The 22,138-nt window shown below is 39.3% G+C and overlaps 1 protein-coding gene across 1 annotated transcript in view; it reads left to right on the forward strand.

Annotated features, from left to right (window-relative positions):
- Positions 1–711: 711 nt before the first annotated feature.
- Positions 712–22,138, forward strand: part of LOC113729145 (uncharacterized) — a 35,166-nt gene continuing 13,739 nt past the window's right edge. Inside the window, exon 1 of the mRNA XM_027253471.1 lies at positions 712–1,204. Coding sequence (XP_027109272.1) covers positions 712–1,204 — 493 coding nt within the window. The remainder of the gene's footprint in view (positions 1,205–22,138) is intronic.

Raw genomic sequence — 22,138 nt, forward strand, 5'->3', positions numbered from 1 at the left:
GGCTCTTGAGAGCTGTCCGTATCCTTTTAACCATGTTGTGAATGTGTGATCTTGGTTTACTTCATTATTGAACGTTTTATGCCTATATGAACTTGGTTGCTTGAGTGATAGTATCTCACTGGGCGTAAGCTCACTCTATTCCTTTTGTTTTCCTTACAAGAATTTGAATACTTTTGGAAAGTTCATGAATGTTGGTTGCCGAGTTGAGCTTGTTGTAAATATCTTTTGAATAGCTCCTTTCGGGCAAAACTCTAAGTGCATTTTGGATCCAACCAAAAATGTTGAGTTGTAATTTGCAAACCGTACTTGTATAAACTTGTTGGACAACTTGGGTATGCCCTTTTGGTATGTAAATGCTAAATTTCAAGATGTATATGTTTGATTGATGTGTGGTTGGATTTTGACGTGTCGGTTACTATTCATGGCCGACTCCGTTTTCGTTTTTTTTTATTTTGTAATTTTGACTTGTCTAAGCGCACTTGTGTGTTCCGGAACGTTTAAATCGTATTGAATTGTCCCGTTAGTCCTAGCGAGAGCTGGACAGGCAGTCCGCTAACCCCTTTGGTTCGCCTTAGGGGAAGGTGGGGCTGTCACAGGTGGTATCAGAGCCTAGGTTTGAATTGCCTGGGCGTGTTAGAAAGACTCGACTTGAGGATTATTTTGATTATGTTCCTTAAGGTTATTTACATGTATTTACTCTTTTGGTGTAGGATGGACGGACGTGGTGAGCCTAGTGATAGCCCTCCTGGTGAGCGACCCCGTGGAGTGCTCCCAGTGATCCCATGCCAGATACGGCCAAGTGGGGCCGTCGTGCGTTGGAGCCCGGCTAACCGCCTCCGACGGTGTGAGTGTCGCCACACCTACGCCTACCCTAACACCTTAGTGTTGGCCGTGGCCGAGGAACGGAAGGAGCTGGCCAAAGATAATGCTAGGCTCGAGGCCGAGGTGAATCAGTTGAGGGCGGCCAACGAGAAACAAGCCAAGCGAATTAAGGATCTAGAGTACGATGTGCTCGAGTGTGAGGATAGAGTGGATGACCTCTGCACTCAACTTAGGGAGATACGTGAGCGTGAGACTAAGCGAGCTCGGAAGGTTAGGGTTCGAGCCGCGTCGATCCTGAACCTCTGCGCCGACGTGGTCGAGGGAGTGAGTGACGAGGCGTCGTGCACAGGGACCGGGGCAGGGTGTGAATCCACCCCGTCGGGTGGGTCCACTAGCCCGACGACGGACTAGGTTGTGACTCCTTGGATCTTTTGGGATCGTTTTGTTTCTGTATATAGGACGGATAGGGAAAAGAGCCTTAGCTAGCCGTTTTGTACGTTGGATTAGCTACGTGTATATTATTTTTGATAAGGCCATTCCCTGGTGGATTGTCTATGTGTATACTTGACTTGCCTGTACTTGATTTAACTGTACCTGGCTTGACTGGTTGTTGATATGTGCGTTGTTTGACTTTGTTTGGAATGTATATATATGTTATTGTAAAAACTTGTGGGATTTTACTTACATGCATTGTTATTGTATTGTTCTAGTACGTTTGTTTAGATCAAGTATAGTTCATGGAAGGTTCGCGCAGTGGACGGGGGCGTGGGCGCGGGAGTAGGCAACCTACGCCGGACAGGGGTGCTGGGGAAACCTCCTCTGGACCTAATCCTGAACCGAGGGTTGACCCCAACGTGCAGATAGCTGCTGCTATGCAGCAAATGACCAACCTGCTGGCACAAGTGGTGCAGCAACAGGGTCAGAACCCTAACCCTAACCCTGGAAACCCTGGCAACCACGTCGAGAGCGACGACAGGGCACTTGAAAGATTTCAGAAGTTTGCCCCACCGAAATTCGTTGGGGGGCCCGACCCGGATGTCGCCGAAAGGTGGCTTGAGAAAATGATAGACATTTTCGCTGCCCTGCACTACACCGAAGAACGGCAGGTGACTTTTGCCATTTTCCAGTTGGAAGGGGCGGCCCGTTCCTGGTGGAATGTCATTCGGCAAAAATGGGAACGGGAACAAACACCCAGGACTTGGGTAAATTTTATGAGAGAATTCAACGCTAAATTCTTTCCTCCTCTAGTTCAGGAGAGGAAGGAAGATGAGTTTATCCGACTCCGCCAAGGGACTCAATCTGTGGCGCAGTACGAGAGCCAATTCACCCGCCTGTCCAAATTTGCTCCTGAGCTGATCATGACCGAGCAACGATTGATCAGGCGTTTTATCCAGGGCTTGAATGTCGAAATCCAGAAGGATCTCGCAGTAGCTCAAATTAATGCTTTTAGCGAGGTCGTGGAAAAGGCCCAACGGGTAGAAAGTGCTAGGTTGCAAGTAAGGAACTTCTAGGCAAAGAAGCGCGGCTTTCCTGGAAGCAGTTCGGGGCAAGGGGATAAAGGTACCCCCTCCAAGTTCGGATGAGGAGTTGGAGGTGGACGACAGATGGGTTCCAACAGAGGGGCTCAGTCCAGGGGTGGCCCAACTGGGAGAGGCCAAGGCGAAAACTTCCAGAAGGGTTCAGGTTCGGCGCCCCGTGGGCCTTGTGGGTACTGCGGAAAGCCGAATCACTCCGAGGATAATTGCTGGAAGAAGGAGGGCAAATGTTTGCGCTGCGGAAGCGCAGACCACCAGTTGGCCACTTGCCCGGTCCTAAAATAATATGGAAAAGGGAGCCAACAACCGCCGAGGACCAATGCTGGACCAGCTAAATGAGATAGGTCCAAACCTAAGGTGCCAGCTTGAGTATATTCGTTAGAACCCCAACAGGTCCCAGATTCCTCCGAGGTCATAGAAGGTACGATCCCTGTATTCCACCGCTTTGCCGAAGTTTTAGTAGATCCAGGTGCCACGCATTCCTTTGTTAATCCTGATTTCATGTGTGGCATCGATATATAACCTGCTAGTTTACCATACAACCTAGAAGTTAGTACCCCTACGGGGAATCATCGGTTGGTTACTAGTCTGGTTTATAGGGATTGTGAAATGTGGGTAAGAGAGAAGAGATTATTAGGAGAATTGATAAGCCTGTCCATCAAGGGGTATGATGTGATTCTGGGCATGGACTGGCTAGCTAAGTATAATGCCCAACTAGATTGTAAGAAGAAAGTGGTAGAGTTCCGTATTCCTGGGGAGGCGACCCTAAGGTTGGATATAAGGGGTAGGTTAGCCTCATCTGCTTTGATTTCGGGCATTCGGGGTTAGAAAACTGTTAAGTAAAGGGGCACAAGAATTTTTAGCCTTTTTAATCAACACCCCCACAGATAAAGTGAAGGTAGAGGATGTACACGTAGTAAGGAAATTTCCGGATGTATTCCCTGATGAGTTAGTAGCTCTACCTCCGGAAAGAGAGATAGAATTCAAGATAGACCTGCTACCTGGACCTCACCTATCTCCAAAACCCCATACCGAATGGCCCCTGCAGAGCTCAAGGAGCTAAAGTTTGAGGATACAAGACCTTCTGGAGCGGGGATTCATTCAAGAGAGTGGGTCTCCTTGTGGAGCCCCTGTGTTGTTTGTAAAGAAAAAGGACGGAAGTTTGAGGATGTGTATTGATTACCGGGGCCTGAACAACGTCACGGTTAAGAATAAGTACCCACTGCCCCACATTGATGAGTTATTTGACCAACTGCAGGGAGCAGTGGTCTTCTCAAAACTGGACCTCCGACAGCGGTATTACCAGTTGTTGATTAGGAGAGAGGATATTCCGAAAACCGCTTTTAACTCGAGGTATGGGCATTTCGAGTTCGTAGTTATGCCCTTTGGACTAACCAACGCACCTGCCGCCTTCACGGACTTAATGCATCGGGTTTTTAAGCCCTATTTGGACCGATTTGTCGTTGTTTTTATTGATGATATCTTGGTCTACTCCAAAACTCGTGAGGAACATGAGTAGCATCTGAGAGTTGTGTTGCAGACCCTAAGGGAGCATCAATTGTACCCCAAGTTCAGTAAGTGCGAGTTTTGGCTGGAGAAAGTTAGTTTCCTAGGGCACGTAATTTTCCGAGAAGGCATCTCGGTTGACCAAGCGAAAGTAGAGGCTGTGACCAATTGGAAACGGCCAGAAAACTCCACCGAGATTCGTAGCTTTCTAGGTTTAGCGGGGTATTACAGGCGTTTCATTAAAGATTTTTCTAAGTTGGCCGGTCCTTTAACCGACCTGACGAAGAAATATGGTCGGTTCGTGTGGAATGCCAAATGTGACGCGAGCTTTCAGGAGTTAAAGAAAAGGTTGACTACGGCGCCAGTTTTAGTCCTGCCTAACGGAGTTGATGGATTTGCCGTTTATACTGATGCTTCTCGAGAAGGCCTGGGATGCGTTTTAATGCAGAATCGTAATGTGATCTCTTTTGCTTCTAGGAAGTTGAAACTTCACGAGCAGAATTACCCGACCCACGATCTAGAGCTAGCCGCCGTGGTTTTCGCGCTGAAAAAGTGGAGACACTACCTATATGGGGTGATCTTTGAGGTTTACTCGGACCATAAGAGTCTAAGGTACCTCTTCTCACAGAAGGAATTGAACAAGAGGCAACGACGGTGGATGGAATTTCTGGAGGATTACGACTGTACCATCAACTACCATCCAGGAAAGGCGAATGTAGTGGCCGATGCTCTGAGTTGCAAGGCTCAAGTAGCAGGGTTAATGATCAAAGAATGGGATTTCCTAGAATCCGTTTGCGAGTGGAAACCCTGCCTTGGGAGTCATAAAGTGATTTTTGGCAATATTAAAGTGACCTCCACCTTACTGGAATGCCTTAAGGAAGCTCAAAAAGAGGATTTATTTGTGCGAAAATGGGGAGAGAAGGTGGAAAAAGGGGAAACGACTTATTTTAACTTTGGTCTTGAGGGTATTTTAAAATACCGAAATCGAATAGTGGTACCAAAGGATGAATCGTTGAAAACGGAGATTTTAGAGGAGGCTCATCGATCCAAGTACACGATCCATCCGGGTAGTAGTAAGATGTATCAAGATCTGAAAGGAACCTATTGGTGGGACAATATGAAGAAGGAAATCGCTTTATACGTGCAAAAATGTCTCGTTTGCCAACAGGTTAAGGCTGAGCATCAAAAACCATCGGGCTTGTTACAGCCCCTTGAGATACCCGAATGGAAGTGGGAAAATATCACAATGGACTTCGTTTCAGGTTTGCCGCGAACGCAACGAGGACACGGTGCCGTTTGGGTGATCGTCGATCGATTAACCAAGTCGGCCCATTTCTTGCCGGCAAACATGAAATATTCCATGGACAAGTTGGCCCAGCTGTACATGGATGAGATAGTGAAACTACTTGGTGTTCCTGTGAGCATCGTCTCCGATAGAGATCCCCGTTTTGTATCAAGGTTTTGGCAGAAATTTCAAGAAACTCTGGGGACTAAACTCAACTTGAGCACGACTTATCACCCTCAGACGGTTGGCCAATCGGAGCGAATAATCGAAACTCTCGAGGACATGCTACGGACTTGCATTCTGGATTTTGGAGGCAACTGGGGTCAACACATGATCTTAGTAGAGTTTGCGTACAACAACAGCTACCATTCGTCGATTCAAATGGCTCCATACGAGGCACTATATGGACGAAAATGCCGATCACCGATCTACTGGGACGAAGTTGGCCAGAGAAAGGCATTAGATCCAACCACTATTCCATGGATGGAGGAGGCGCGAGAAAAGGTCAAATTAATACGGCAACGACTCCAAACTGCTCAAAGCCGACAAAAGAGCTATGCGGACAATCGAAGGAAAGACTTGGAGTTCGAAGTTGGAGACCGTGTTTTTCTCAAGGTTACACCGTTACGGAGCGTCACGGCGGGTAGAGGAAAGAAATTGCAACCGAGGTTCGTCGGACCTTACAAGATCCTGCAGAGGATGGGTGCGGTAGCATATAGGCTAGAGCTGCCGTCAAGTCTCTCTAGAATTCACAATGTCTTCCACGTCTCGATGCTTAAGAAGTACTACCCCGACCCTTCCCATATTTTACAACCGGAGGAGCTTGACATAGATGAATCGCTCACTTATGACGAGAAACCTGTACAAGTACTTGACCGGAAAGTTAAATAACTGAGAAACAAGCAAATTCCGTTAGTGAAAATACTGTGGAAAAACCACGGGGTAGAGGAAGCTACCTGGGAGATGGAAGAAGAGATGCAAAAGAAATATCCAGAACTTTTCGTGAGTTAAGGTGAGAAATTTCGAGGGCGAAATTCTTTTAAGGGGGAGAGAGTGTGAGACCCCGTAAATTTTCTCACTTTCAAGGTTTTATTTTATTTAATTGCATGCTTTTCTGCATTTTCTTTATTAGAAAATTTTCCAGATAACTTTTAAAAGTAAATATAGTTTTTAGATGATTTTTCTAGTATCGGTTAGTTTTTGAGAAATTAAGAATGTATACCGGACGTGGGACCCACTAGTGCGAAAAGTTCGGAAAAATTCGGCCAATTAGGTTAAGTGTTGGATACCGGATTTATTTTAGCTGGTGTTAAGAGATAACTAGAGGATACTACATGAATTGGTGTGAGAGAGACAAAAGGATAGCTATGCATTTATGGAAGTGACAAGTGTCACTTGGAGATTACTTCTTACTTGTTGACTACTATTCATTACTTTACCAAATAAATCAAAAATTGACCAAAATTACCCCTTAATTGCAAGCTCTTGGCCGATTCTCTCCAAGCCAAAAAGAAAGGAAAAGCTCTCAATTTTCTAGTCTCCAATCTTGCCCAATCTTGCACTTCAACCGCTTAATCTTTAAACTACTCCATAAAACCTCTTAGTTTGGTGATATTAAGGTTAGTTGTGAAGTTGTTTGGAAGGCTAAGGTGGTTAGTTGCTTCCTTTCTTGCATTTTAAGGTGAGCATCTAAGGAACTCCTCTTTTGTTCTTGATGATGTATAATTAATGGCTTGTGGTAGCCTAAGAGGTGTCTTTGTGGGTTATTTCATGATTTTAGTGAGATTGATGGCATTTTTTCTATTTATTCATGATTTTTCTGTTTAAATATGATTACTATTGTGTGGCCATGTATGATGGTTGGAAATAATCTAGAATGGAGCTAGAATGCATAAATTGTGGTTGTTGCGGAAAATTTCCGCATTTGACGGAAAATTTCACAAGTTAGGGTTTCATGTAATCACATTCTGCCCGGTACTGTTCCTCCTAGTTAGAGGCTGTATTAGCCTTGGGTTAAAACATGAAAGTTGTAGGGAATGATAGTTTATAGTTGGCTACAAAAATTTAGGCCAATCAGAGCAACGTAGCCTATAAAAAGACTGAAATACCCCTGCTGCCCTGTTTCTGTCCGAACTTGGTAATCAGCTTTGGTAATTGGTTAATTTGATTGGGAATACTACTGATTTGGTTGTTTAATTCTTCTTAAGAAATATAACCTGGTATCTTAGCTTTCGGATGGCTTTGGAATCACTTGAATTGGACTTAGGTAGCCTGACTTATGATGATTTAACCAGAATGCGGTTTATTAACCTGTTTTTGCGGTTCTGGTTTGGTATATTGATATTTTCACCTAGTTTCACTACAAACTGGACTGAGTGGCCTTCTTCAACATTGTAGCCATTTCTGTTAGCTTCGAAATGGTGTATAGTATACATCCATCCGATAGTCGTAGTGCCAGTTGTGCCCAATACGCTTAATGGCGTCAAAACTATTTTTAGGTCTTAGAATTTAACTTGCATTTCTGGATTTTCCCTGACTTACTTTAGTGCTTATACGTCCTAACGGAGCTTTATTTTTGGTAGTATGTGGAATTGGTTTATGACTTGTAATCGAGTCTTATTGTGCTTGTTTGAATATTTTAGGGCGTGACGGTGATTCGAGACGCTCTTTGGGCGGACGTTTATGAAATTCCACTTGCGTGCTTGGTGAGTGTACTACTCACTTGTTTGTTACTATGTGGCTTTGCTACACTTGAAATCATTGATTTGATGGCTTAATTGCATTGCTGACCTTGATTGAGGTGGGGTGTACTTGATCACTCTCACCCTTTTATCTTAAATGATTGTTTACTGTATGATTGAGTGATACATGCAAATACTGGCTTTGGTGTCATTTGGACTGGTATCCAACGGCCATTACTGTTACTACTGAACCCAACTCCATTGGTAGTCGATTGAATCGAGGCGGCGAGGGTTTGGTCATGAAAATCGACGTGCCATGGGGACTGTTGTATGGAATCTTGTAGTATGAGACTCTCGATTCCGGTATACTCGAGTATTACCAAATTGATACTGTTTGGAGTTCGGATCCGGTAGGGGGATGTTGGGTGGAAGGAATGGAAGTAAAGTGGAGCCTACGGTTGGTTACTTGTAAACATTGACGGAGGGTCAATGAAGTCCGATCAAATATACAAGCGAGGAAAGAGGCTCTTGAGAGCCGTCCGTATCCTTTTAACCATGTTGTGAATGTGTGATCTTGGTTTACTTCATTATTGAACGTTTTATGCCTATATGAACTTGGTTGCTTGAGTGATAGTATCTCACTGGGCGTAAGCTCACTCTATTCCTTTTGTTTTCCTTACAGGAATTTGAATACTTTTGGAATGTTCATGAATGTTGGTTGCCGAGTTGAGCTTGTTGTAACTATATTTTGAATAGCTCCTTTTGGGCAAAACTCTAAGTGCATTTTGGATCCAACAAAAAATGTTGAGTTGTAATTTACAAACCGTACTTGTATAAACTTGTTGGACAACTTGGGTATGCCCTTTTGGTATGTAAATGCTAAATTTCAAGATGTATATGTTTGATTGATGCGTGGTTGGATTTTGACATGTCAGTTACTATTCATGGCCGACTCTGTTTTCATTTTTTTTATTTTGTAATTTTGACTTGTCTAAGCGCGCTTGTGTGTTCCGGAACGTTTAAACCGTATTGAATTGTCCCGTTAGTCTTGGCGAGAGCTGGGCAGGCAGTCCGCTAACCCCTTTGGTTCGCCTTAAGGGAAGGTGGGGCTGTCACAGCGCGGGTTTATTCGAGAGAGTGGATCTCCTTTAGGAGCCCCTGTGTTGTTTGTTAAGAAAAAGGATGGGAGTTTGCGGATGTGTATAGACTACCGGGGGTTGAATAATGTAACGGTTAAGAATAAATACCCACTGCCCCATATCGATGAATTGTTTGACCAGTTGCAAGGAGCAGTGGTCTTCTCGAAGTTAGACCTCCGACAGGGATACTATCAATTGTTGATTAGGAAGGAGGACATACCAAAGACTGCCTTCAATTCTAGATACGAGCATTTTGAATTTGCAGTCATGCCTTTTGGACTAACCAATGCCCCTGCTGCTTTTATGGATTTGATGCATATAATTTTTAAACCCTACCTGGACCGATTTGTCATTGTGTTTATCGATGACATTTTGGTTTATTCAAAAACCCGAGAGGAGCATGAGCAACACCTGCGAATTGCCTTACAAACCCTAAGAGAGCATCAATTGTACGCAAAATTTAGTAAGTGTGAGTTTTGGCTGGAGAAGATTTCTTTCTTAGGGCATGTAATTTCACAAGAAGGTATCTCTGTTAACCCGGCGAAAGTAGAGGCAGTGACTGAATGGAAGATGCCAGAAAACTCCACTGAGATTCGTAGCTTTCTAGGGTTGACTGGGTACTATAGGCATTTTATTAAGGACTTTTCTAGACTTGCCGGGCCTTTAACCGACTTGACGAAGAAAAATGATCATTTTGTGTGGGATACTAGGTGAGAAGCTAGTTTTCAAGAATTGAAGAGAAGATTAACCATGGCCCCCGTTCTAGCTTTACCTAACGGAATAGATAGCTTTACTGTTTATACTGATGCCTCGAGGGAAGGTTTGGGGTGTGTGCTGATGCAAAACAAGAATGTGATATCTTTTGCCTCTAGAAAATTGAAAACTCATGAGCAGAACTACCCAACCCACGATTTAGAGTTAGCTGCAGTTGTTTTTGCTTTGAAGAAGTTGAGACACTATCTATACGGGGTAACTTTCGAGGTTTATTCTGACCATAAGAGCCTTAGATACCTCTTCTCGCAAAAGGAATTGAACATGAGGCAGCAACGATGGATGGAATTTCTGGAGGATTACGATTGCACCATCAACTACCATCCGGAAAAAGCTAACGTGGTGGCCGATGCCTTAAGTCGAAAGGCTCAAATTACGAGATTAATGATTAAGGAGTGGGACTTGTTGACATCAATTAGTGAATGGAACCCTTGTCTTGGCAATAAGAAGGTGATTTTTGGTAACATAAGAGTGACATCCACTTTACTGGAAAGAATTAAAGAGGCCCAGAAGGAAGATTCGATGGTATGAAAGTGGGGGGAAAAGTGGAAAATGGAGAAACGTCTGATTTCAATTTAAGTCCCGAGGGTGTTTTGAAGTATCAAAATCGAGTGGTGGTACCCAAGGATGAAGTATTGAAAAGGGAAATCTTGGAGGAAACTCATCGGTCGAAGTATACAATCCGTCCAGGTAGTAGTAAGATGTATCAGGACCAGAAAGGGGCCTATTGGTAGGACAACATGAAAAAGGAAATTGCCCAATACATGCAAACTTGTCTCATCTGTCAGCAAGTTAAGGCAGAACATCAAAAACCATCTGGATTGTTACAACCCCTTGAGATACCCGAATGGAAGTGGGAAAAACATTACAATGGACTTTGTCTCAGGTTTGCCACGAACCCAACGAGAACATGATGCCGTTTGGGTGATCGTCGATCGGTTAACCAAATCGGCCTATTTCTTACCGGTAAACATGAAGTATTCCGTGGATAAATTGGCTCAGTTATATATGGATGAGATTGTAAGACTACACGGAGTCCCTGTGAGTATCGTTTCGGATAGAGATCCTCGTTTCGTGTCTAGATTTTGGCAAAAGTTTCCAGAAACCTTGGGGACTAAACTCAACCTTAGTACCACTTATCACCCCTAGACGGATGGACAATCTGAGTGAACCATTCAGATCCTTGAGGATATGTTGAGGACTTGCATCTTAGATTTTGGGGGTAGTTGGGGCCAACACATGACCTTAATGGAGTTTGCCTACAATAATAGTTACCATTCGTCAATCCAAATGGCACCATACGAAGCGCTTTACGGAAGGAAGTGTCGATCACCGATCTATTGGGATGACGTAGGCGAAAAGAAGATTCTAGATCCAACAACCATTCCATGGATGGAGGATGCCCAAGAAAAAGTCAAGTTAATACGTCAAAGACTCCAAATAACTTAAAGCCGACAAAAGAGCTACGCGGACAATCGAAGGAAAGATTTGGAGTTCGAAGTTGGAGACCATGTTTTCTTTAAAATCACGCCACTACGAAGTGTCACTGCGGGTAGAGGAAAGAAACTTCAACCTCGGTTCGTAGGACCTTATACGATCCTTCAACGAGTTGGGAAAGTGGCGTATCGACTCGAGTTGCCGCCAGGTTTATCCCGAATTGATGACGTCTTTCATGTCGCGATGCTCAAAAAGTATTACCCCGATCCAACTCACATCTTACAACCATAGGAGATTGAGATAGATGAATCACTCACCTATGAGGAGAAACCTGTACAGCTACTCGACCGAAAAGTTAAGGAGCTGAGAAATAAACAAATCCCTTTGGTGAAGATCTTGTGGAAAAATCACGGGGTAGAGGAGGCGACCTGGGAGGTGGAAGAGGAGATGCAAAAGAAATACCCTGGTCTATTTACGAATCACGGTAAGAAATTTCGAGGACGAAATTTTTTAAGGAGGAGAGAGTGTGAGAACCCGAAATTTTCTTATTTTCTAGACATTATTTTATTTATTTGCACACATTTTCTATATTTTCTTTATTATGAAAAATTTCTAAATAATTTTTATGAGTAAATATAGTTTTTAAATCATTTTTCTCGTATAAGTTAGTTCAAGAGATATTAGGAGTGTATATTGGACGTGGGACCCGCTAGTGCGTTAAGTACGATAAATTTGGCTAAGTAGATTAAGTTTTGTATACAAGGATTAATTTATTAGGTGTTAAGAGGTAATTAGAGGTTACCTAGATGGTTTAATTTTGGAGAGACAAAAGGATAAGTTTAAACTAAAAGGTGACATGTGTCACTTTCTTATTCAACTTGGACTTTGACTATCTTACTTTACCTTTACCAAATATCAAAAATTGACCCAAAATCATCTTCATTTTCATCCTCCTTGGCCGAGCTTCTTGAGAGGAAAGAAGAGAGAGACTTTCTTGTTTAATCCATTTCTTGTTCATATCTTGTGATCCAACCATTAAAACTTCAAATTACTCCATAAAAATTCTTTGCAAGGTAGGATTAATGAAGGTGGTGGAGTGGTTTTAGAAGAGGAGGTGCTAAGTTGCTATCTTTCTTGAGTTTATAAGGTGAGTTGCTAAGAAATTTCCTCTTTGTTCTTAATAAGGGTAGATTAGTAGTTTTTAGTGGCAAAAAATGTTATTTTGTGGAAGACTTAATGGTTTTAAGTAGAGTTTGTTAAATTTCTGATTTATTGGTGAAATTTCTGATTTTATATGATAATTATTGTTTAGTCGTGGAATGATGGCTTGTCATGGTGTAAAATGGAGCTTGTATATGTTGGGTATGATTATTTGCGAAAAATTTCAGCTTTGTGCGGAAATTACAGTTTTAGGGTTTCAATTTGGGGCTTTTCTAGGGTTTGTTGTGGAACTTTTGATTGGCTAACATTAAAGGGTATTGTAACCCTAATAGGGTGTGTTGAATGGCTTATGATTGTAGATGTATTTGTGGTTGTGTTGGATGAATATAAATGGTTGTTGGTAGGATGGAAAATCTGAAATTTAAGGGAAAATGCTGTCCAACTTTTAAGTCTATGTGATTCTTTGGAATTGGGTTGCTTTGTGTGGAATTGTGTGACTTTAGGGGTTGTCTAAACCTTTGGCACCACATGTTCCGTATTTTGTTTCCAAGTTCTATTTTGGCCATGCATTAGTCATTTTTGATTAGGTTTATGACTCGTGTACGAGTCTCAATTGTGTTTCTTGATTGTTATATGACGTGCCGGTGATTCAAGGCATATGTAGGGCAGAAATTTGTGACTTTGCTTTGCTTGAATTGGTGAGTGTACTACTCACGTGATTGTTATTTCATGACTTTATTGTACTTGAAATCTGTGATTGGACTATTTGTGATTACTGCTTATGCTAGATGAGACGAGGGTGTACTTGATCACTCTCATACTCTACGGCTTATTTGACAGTTTACTATATCACATGGAATTTTCTTGATAATACTTGAACTGATGTCATTTGGACGTGTATCCAACGACCATTACTGTTACCTCTGAGCTCAACCTCATTGGAAGTCAATTGACTCGAGCCAGTAAGGACTTGGTCGAGGAAAATTGACAAGCCATGGGGACTGTTTTGAGGAATCTATGGGTATGAGACTCTTGATTCCGGTATACTCGAGTATTACCATTTCTGTTCTGCTTGGTGTTCGGGCCCGGTAAAGGAAATGTGCGGTGGACGGAAATCGTAGTAAAGTGGAGTCTACGGTTATGGTTAATCTATATACATTGACGGAGAGTCAATGAGGTGAGATCAAGTACGGCAAAAGAGGAAAAGGGCTCTTGAGAGCCATCCGTATCCTTTTACTCGTTATTGTTGCTTGGTGTTGGTTTTTGCTCTCTTGATGAACATATTTGAATTGAGTATCATTGTGTTTATGTGATCCTTGAATGCTTGAGTGATGGTACCTCATTAGGCGAAAACTCACTCCGTTAAATTTGTTTTCCTTACAGGGAACAACTTTTGGACCTGTGATTTTTGAAGAATGAGTTGAGCTAGTCTAGATATTTTGTATAGCTCCTCAGTGGTTAGAAACCCTAAATGTACCTTGATTCAAATATTTCCCTTTTGATTTGTAAATGTACGAATGTGGTATATAAAAGCGTGTAATCCTGTTCATGTGTTATATTTGGTTTGTAAATGTCCATTTTCAAGGATTATATGAAGTTAATTGTATTCGGTTGGGTTTCGGACAAGTTTGGAATTTGAACGAAGAAGGAAAAATTTTGGCGGGAATCTGTGCAGGAGAATCCGGCTGAAAATTGACAGGGAAATTTTGGAATTCGGTGGATTGGCTACTACCTCCAATCCGGACAGGAATCCGGTCGGATATCCGGCCAGAATCCGGCCGGATTGTGACGTGGTAGTCGCTATTCACTTTCTGTTTCGATTTTCATTTTTTCATTTCGTGATTGTTGATTGGTTTAAGCGCGCTAATGTATTCCGGAACGATTTGAGTTGTGTATAACCGTCTTAGTAGTCCTGACAAGAGTTGGGCAGGCAGTTCGCTGACCCCTTTGGTACGCCTTAGGGGAAGGTGGGGCTGTCACACAATTAACTCTTAACACCTCATGTCACATAATTCCTTTTGCACAAAACTCTTTCTAATCCTCCAAATTTATTACTCACACCTCACTAGTTGGTCACACTTACGAAACTTAACATGCACCAAATTATAGAAGGAAAAGAATAAAAATCTTGACTTAAACTATGAAAGTATCTAAGAACTTAAGGCAAATAAATTAAAGTAAAAGAAAATATCATCTTATTCAAAATGAAGAGAAAATATAAAAATAATTTTCGGGTCCTCACAAGAATCATTAGAGATGAAATTGAAATGAGAAATAAATTTGTTAAACAAAGACAAGTAGAGATTCATGTTGAACTTACTACACATTATAACTGTTAGAGATATAAGAATCATTAAAGATGAAACTGAAATGAGAAATAAATTTGTTAAACAAAGACAAGTAGAGATTCATATTGAACTTACTAGACATTATAAAGATCATCACCTTCATGGAGGAATACAGAGAAATAAAGTCCGACAAATTAAAACTAGAAACAGATTATTCAGAAATAAAGAAATGATAATATACTTTGGAAAGGAAATACTAAATAAAAAGGTTGGAAAAAGAAGTTGAGATAAGCCAGGATCGATTACAAAAGATAGAAAATAGATTAAAGAATGAAGAAACAGTTAAACCCTTTGAAATGCCTAAAATATATGAAAATAAGATGGAACAAAAAATATCTAAACAAATAGCCATAACAAAATTGTCAAGGAATGGATAGAGTAATTAAAGGAAAAACCAATATTATAAATGAAAGGAAAATAGATATCCTATAGAATATAACCAAGAAGCAATTATATATAGAAATATACTAAGAAAGATACAAAATAGTACTTATACTATAGATTCATACAATGGATTTCGTAGAAGTATATGGGAAAAGATAGGATTAATACTTAGATAACATTACATGTTTTATAGAATTAATTTACAAGAAAAAACTTTTGAAATAAGCATGATTTCTAATACAATAATGATACTGTTATTATCAAAGAAAGATTTATGAATCAAGTTAAATCAAATAGATAAGAAAGTTAGAAATAAGATAGGATGGGTACATGTACGATCTATACAAATGATAATAAGATATACATTTAGAGAAGCAATAGATAGCCCAATTAGTTTGGCAATATTAGATAATAGAATCTTAAAAAGAGAAGAAGCTTGCTTAAGTATTTTAAGAGGAATTTTAAAATACTAAAAATTGATATTTAACATACATTATCGGATTGCTTATAACTTACAAGATAAGGATTTTGATAAAGTATTACCATTGAGACAGAATTTTGAAAGAAAAGATTTATTTAAAGAAGGAAATAGACCCTATTCGATTATCTATATGATTTCATATGTTTTGTCAAATACTTATTATATGGAACATTTTGCTGAGAATGTTTTTATAAATTTTCCATAGTTATTTTCTAAAATAGAAAAAGTATACCCTCCATCAATAACTAATATAGAAGAGTTAGATGATGAATTTGAACTCGATTTAAAAATAAAACCAATGATTAATATGTATAAAAAGCTCCATCTCGATTAACCTATTTAGAAGTAGGAGTAGGAAGTAGTCAAAGATTTAATCCTTTAATAAGTGCAGATAAAAGACTAAAAACTAATTATAAGATAGAAGGAGAATATTATGATGGAATATAGTATTCTCCATGTAAAATTTAATTGATACAGGAGCAAGTGGTAGTTATATTAGCCACAAATTGATAAAAAATCTAGTTTGCTATCAATTACAAGAACCATATCAATATATTAACTTTAACGGAGAAATACAAGAAATTGATAAAGTAGTAGAAGCCGGTATCTGATTAGGAGAAACAAAAATACCTATATAACTTCTTGTCGAAAATGAAGGATTTAATGATTCATTAGAAATTATGTTTGGAACTAACTTTTTAAAACAAGTATCTCCATATAGCATTACAAATTACGGATTACAAATAAATTACAATGATAACATTATTTACATCCCTAGATGACTAGCTCCACTAGTGTTTATATCCCTATTGGATTAATTTATAAAGATTTTAAAGCATAATATTTTGCTGCATATATAGATAATGGATCAGGATCTTAGTTATTTAAAAGGACATGTTTTTCTAATCAATATACAGTAAAATTAAAAGATATCATTGGGTTAGATATTTTCAATAATAAGATATATTTATGTGAAGAAATTTCCTTACCACAAATATTATTAGGATCATAACTAATAAAGTGTCTATCATTTTACTTCTCTGATACAGGAACTAATATTTTACTAGGAAATAATTTCTTTTGGCTTTTACATAAAGGTCTATTTGATACTTTAAGATAACAAATACATTTTAAAACACCATATAGACATTGAATTATAGTCAATAGATTTAAAAATACTTATGCTAGAAAAACTCTGATTTCTTTTCAACCTCGCATTGCCAACGTGGTGAGATTGGATATAAAGAAAAACCATTTTTCAAAAGTACAACCTCTATTAAAGATAGAGAATATAGTGGATAATGCTATGCAATAGATGAAAATTATAATTGAAGGATTAGAAATTATAAAAGCCAAAATTAAGCAATGCTACTCTGATAATCCCTTACAATTTTGGGATAGAAATTGAGAAGAAACAAGATTAGAGATGATAGATAAACATAAAATAATAAGAGTTGATGTTATGAGATAAAGTCTTCAAGGCCAAGAAGAATTTAACATATAACTAGAAGAATTAGAAAAGGTAAAGATAATTAGATCAAACAGATCACCTCACCCATCTCCAACCTTCATAGTTAGAAATAATAAGAGGTAAACCTAGGATGGTAGTCAATTATAAAAAGTTAAATGATAATACAATTTTTTATGGATGTTTTTACCTCACAAAAAAGTTTAATTAATGCGATTAGAGGAAAAAAGATATTCTCGATGTTTGATTGTAAAAGCAGATTTTGGCAAATAAAGAGACATAAGGACAGTATTCAATATATTGCATTTTCATCTCCTCAGGGACAATATGAATGGCTTTTTTTTTTTGGAAAAACTGATATAGTAGGAAAGCTGAAAACAAGGAGTACTACTCCCTTATATTGACTTGTCAAACTGTTGCATGGACAGTTATGTCTAGGTTAGCTAGCGACTGAATATGTTTTGGCAATTGTGACAAGGACTTGCAATACTGTGCCCGATACTCGGATGACTTGCCAGCACATCAGCAACCACATTCACTTCTTTATAAATATGACGAAGATTACCTGCCAATCGTTGTAGCAAGGACTTAACTTTCAAAATAACATTTCAGAGTGGCCAAGTAGATAGATGATCCGAAACCACCAAAAGAAAAAGCGGCTGCGAATCTACTTCTGTCTCAATCCGAGACATTGCTTTACTACTACATATCTCCGACCCATAGAGTAACACCCTGACTTCCGCCTCTAATACTTGTAAATCTCCAAACTCTGTAAAAGGCTAAGATGACCTTGCTCCGATGGTCACTGAGGACACCACCTCCCACAGCCTTTCCATTGCTAACATTGGCGTTCGTATGAAGCTTCAAAAAACCCAATCTTGACGCCTCCCATTTCACTGCAATGCACATTTTCTTTTTGGGTTGGTTAAGGCAGAAGAAAGACGCTATGACTGAATCAAAGTCCCCTGCCAACTAATTCCTTTTAATATGGGTAGTTGTACCCAAGAGTTGTAAGAAGGAATAAAATTTCTTGATAACCCACCTAGGCTCCATCTGGAGACCCTCAAAATGGGCCACATTCCTCCTACGCCACATAAACCATACTTACAATATGAATGACTTGTTATGCCTTTTGGATTAAAAAATGCACCACAAATATTTCAAAGAAAAATGAATAATATTTTTAAGAACTATCCTTTTGTTCATGTGTATGTAGATGATATTTTAATTGTTAGTGATAATATAGCCCAACATATTATTCACTTAAACACTTCTGTAGATTTATGTATGCAATATGGATTGGCAGTTTCAGAAAACAGCAAAAATAGGATTATAAGAAATAGAGTTTCTTGGTATGGAAATAGACGGGAAAGGGGTAAAACTACAACCTCATATACTTGAAAACTTAATCAATTTTCTAATAAACTTTTAGACAAAACACAACTACAGAGTTTTTTTTTTGGAATTCTTAACCGTGCTTCTGATTTTATACAAAATTTAGTAGAAATACGAAAACCTTTTCAAAACTTTTCAAGAAAAATAAAAAATTTGAATTTTCACCCTATTTAGAGGATCAAGTTAAAAGATTAAAAATCTTTGTAAATATTTACCTAAATTAACCCTACCAAATGATAAAACTGATTTGATACTTGAAACAGATGTCTCTGACCAAGTTTGGAATGAAGTATTAAAGAAAATAGAGTATGATGAATATAGTCAAAGGATTGGAGAAATACTTTGTGGTGATACCTCAAAAAGTTTTTCTGAAATTCAACAATGATATCATATTTGTGACAGCCCCACCTCCTCCTAGGGCGTACCCAAGGGTTTGGCGGACCTCCTGCCTAGCTCTCGCCAGGGTTCAGTCACAATTCTTGAAATTTACAAATGATAACCTCAAAATAAAAGCGATATTAAATATAACCTTCAAGATATACACTTATGGACCTCCAATGTCCACACAATCTATAATACGACCAAGGAGTCAAACTTGTAAAAATCAACCAAACAAGCTGGTTAGACATCTATGAAGTATTCCCTCGAGCAACTAACAAACTTAGAAGAAATCGAGACCTTCCTTAATTCAACCTCTCATGTTTTCATCCCTGTAAGGAAAACAAATTGCATGGAATGAGCTAAAAGCCCAGTGAGATTCCAAGTAACCAAGCAGGTAAAATAAGAGACAAGATAGCATACCCAGACATCAAGAAACAAGTCAAACTCAAATAGATCAGGGCCCAGTATATAGTTAAGCAAGTAGCCAGATGGATCATGCAAAAGTGTACAGTAAAGAACACATTCACGGCAAAGGATATAGGTTGCTCTTAGGAGCAAGTTCCACAGTAGCTTGATCAAGGTCCTTTGACTTTCCGTCAACCACGAAAGTATAATGTCCGTAGATCTCCACTTTACACCAATTTCCGTCCACCAAACATACCCCTTATCGGGCCCGAACGTCAAAGAAGTACCAAAGGTTCGTTGATCTTCTCGACCAAACCCTTGCCGGCTCGATTCGTCCAACTAGCCCTGGGTTGGACTTATAGTCCCAGATATACAGTAATTCAGGATATGGCTTATAGCCCCAAGTATTCAGTAATTAGGAAATGGAGTCGTTGGCTGTTATCCAACGCTCACGCATTAATGATTGGAGACGTTAGTTGTCACTTAAAGCTCCGTATTCAGTAATATCAATGTTCAAGTGATGAATTTCAATCAGGAGTAAACAGGTTAGGAACTTTATCCTTTACCCAAGGTTGCTCAGCTTATCCGACCGCTCGGAGGCTGGTCTAAAGCAAGAGGTCCAACGAGAGCTCAGTTCAGCCGTTGCCGACTTACATTCACGCATACGCATGAGTAACCCTAAATTCCACTTACCCGACGTCTCGGATAAGATCCAAGGCCCAGTTCAACCACTACAAGAGAAATGTAGCTGGTCTACAATTCAACCGCTATAAGAAGGATGTAGCCGGTCTACTATTCAACTATCACAAGAGAAATGCAGTCGGTCTATAGTCCAACCGCTACAAGAAGGATGTAGTCGGTCTACTATTCAACCGCCACAAGAGGAATGCAGCCGGTCTACAACCATGCACATAAACATGCAAGTCCTCACGCAGGATCAATTAATTCAAGTTCATGGAGGTCGAGTGCGAATAAGAACACACTCGTCTAGCCATGATCAAGTCACAAGTAATGTCCAGTAATACACATTCTCAAGCATTTCAAGTATTTCAAGTCAATATACAGGTCACCTACAAATCAAGTTACTTGTTCATGCATGAAGGAGATATCAAGTATTTAGTCAAATCAGGTTAATTAAGTATACATAAGAGCATACTCGCCCAAACAGGCTCAAGTCACAAATAAGCTTAGCATAGCATGTTTCAAGCATTTCAAGTATTTCAATTCACAAATAATCATAGCATATCATGTTTCACAAACAAGAAAAATAGAGCAAAACTGCAAAAATAAAAAATTCTTCAGTAAATCCGGCCAAATATTGGCCGGATTCAAGGTCGGATTGACAGGGAAGATTTAAAAATTTTTTATGCTCACTGCCTCAAATTCGGACGACAATTCGGCCGAAAATCCGGCCAAAAAGTAGCCGGATTCTGGCCAGATTTCCGTTATAATTAAATGGTCGTAATGCTTGAACAGAATATCAAAGTTTAATCGAGTTAGGTCAAGTGCGATAATGTACACACTTACCTATGAGATGATAAATCAAGTACCTAGCAACTTCCAGCAACAATGAGCATATAATACACAGTTGGAACACTCACCAATCAATTGCAACCCTTCACTTTAACCCTGGTTCATCATCTTGAACTCTCTCGAGTCCTGTGGTTATATACTATATTAAAAGACTAACAAGACAAAGCCAAAATACATGAAGAACTTAAGGTTTCCAAAACTTCATTTCCTTTCATTTAAACCTCAATTCCACTCATAATGCAAACTCAAAAGAGTTTACCAACTCCAATTGTAAAGTTGGAAATGAAAGTAGGAACAGTTCTAGGAAAACAAAATTTTTCCAGTTTTACATGATACTATTTGAAAAATCATATCTCAAGTTTCTTAAGTCCAAAATTTATAACTTTATACCGTCGGAAAATAGACTCAAAGGGTTACTGTGAGACCCCGTAAATTTTCTCAGTTTCTCGGTTTTATTTTATTTAATTGCATGCTTTTCTGCATTTTCTTTATTAGAAAATTTTCTAGATAATTTTTATGAGTAAATATAGTTTTTAGATGATTTTTCTAGTATCGGTTAGATTTTAAGAAATTAAGAACGTATATCGGACGTGGGACCCGCTAGTGCGGAAAGTTCGGTAAAATTCGGCCAGTTAGGTTAAGTTTTGGATACTGGGTTTAATTTACCGGATGTTATGAGATAATTAGAGGATACCATATGGATTAGAGTTGAGGAAACAAAAGGATAGCTTAGCATTTAATGGAAGTGACAAGTGTCACTTGTAGATTAATTCTTACTTGTTGACCACTATTCATGACTTTACCAAATAAATCAAAATTGACTAAAATTACCCTTCATTTTCAAGCTTCTTGGCCGATTCTCTCCAAGGAAGAAAGAAAGGAAAAGCTCTCCAATTTCTTGCTCCAATCTTGCCCAATCTTTCCATTCAACCGTTTAATCTTGCATTTACTCCATAAAACCCCTTAAGTGAGTGGTTGTGAGGTGATTAGTGAAGTTGTTTGGAGGATTAAGGTGCTAAGTTGCTCTTGTTCTTGGGTTGTTAAGGTGAGTAACTAAGGGACCTTTCTTGCAACTCAATAATGCTTAATTATTGACATGTGTGAGGTGAAGTGATGATTTTAAGTGTTGTTTCTTGACTTTTGGTAGAATTTGGTGCATTTTCTATTTAATCATGATTTTTTCTGTTTTCATATGATTCCTATTGTGTGGCCATGTATGATGGTTGGAAATGATCTAGAATGAAGCTAGAATGTGTAAATTGTGGTTGTTTGCGGAAAATTTCAGCATTGAACGGAAAAATTCGGATTTAGGGTTTCAATTCAACCATTCTGCCTGGTACTGTTCCTCATAGTTAGAGGTCGAATTAGCCTTGGATTAAAACATAAAAGTTGTAGGGAATAATATT

Source organism: Coffea arabica, chromosome 2e (assembly GCF_036785885.1).
Source record: "Coffea arabica cultivar ET-39 chromosome 2e, Coffea Arabica ET-39 HiFi, whole genome shotgun sequence".
Taxonomy (NCBI): domain Eukaryota; kingdom Viridiplantae; phylum Streptophyta; class Magnoliopsida; order Gentianales; family Rubiaceae; genus Coffea; species Coffea arabica.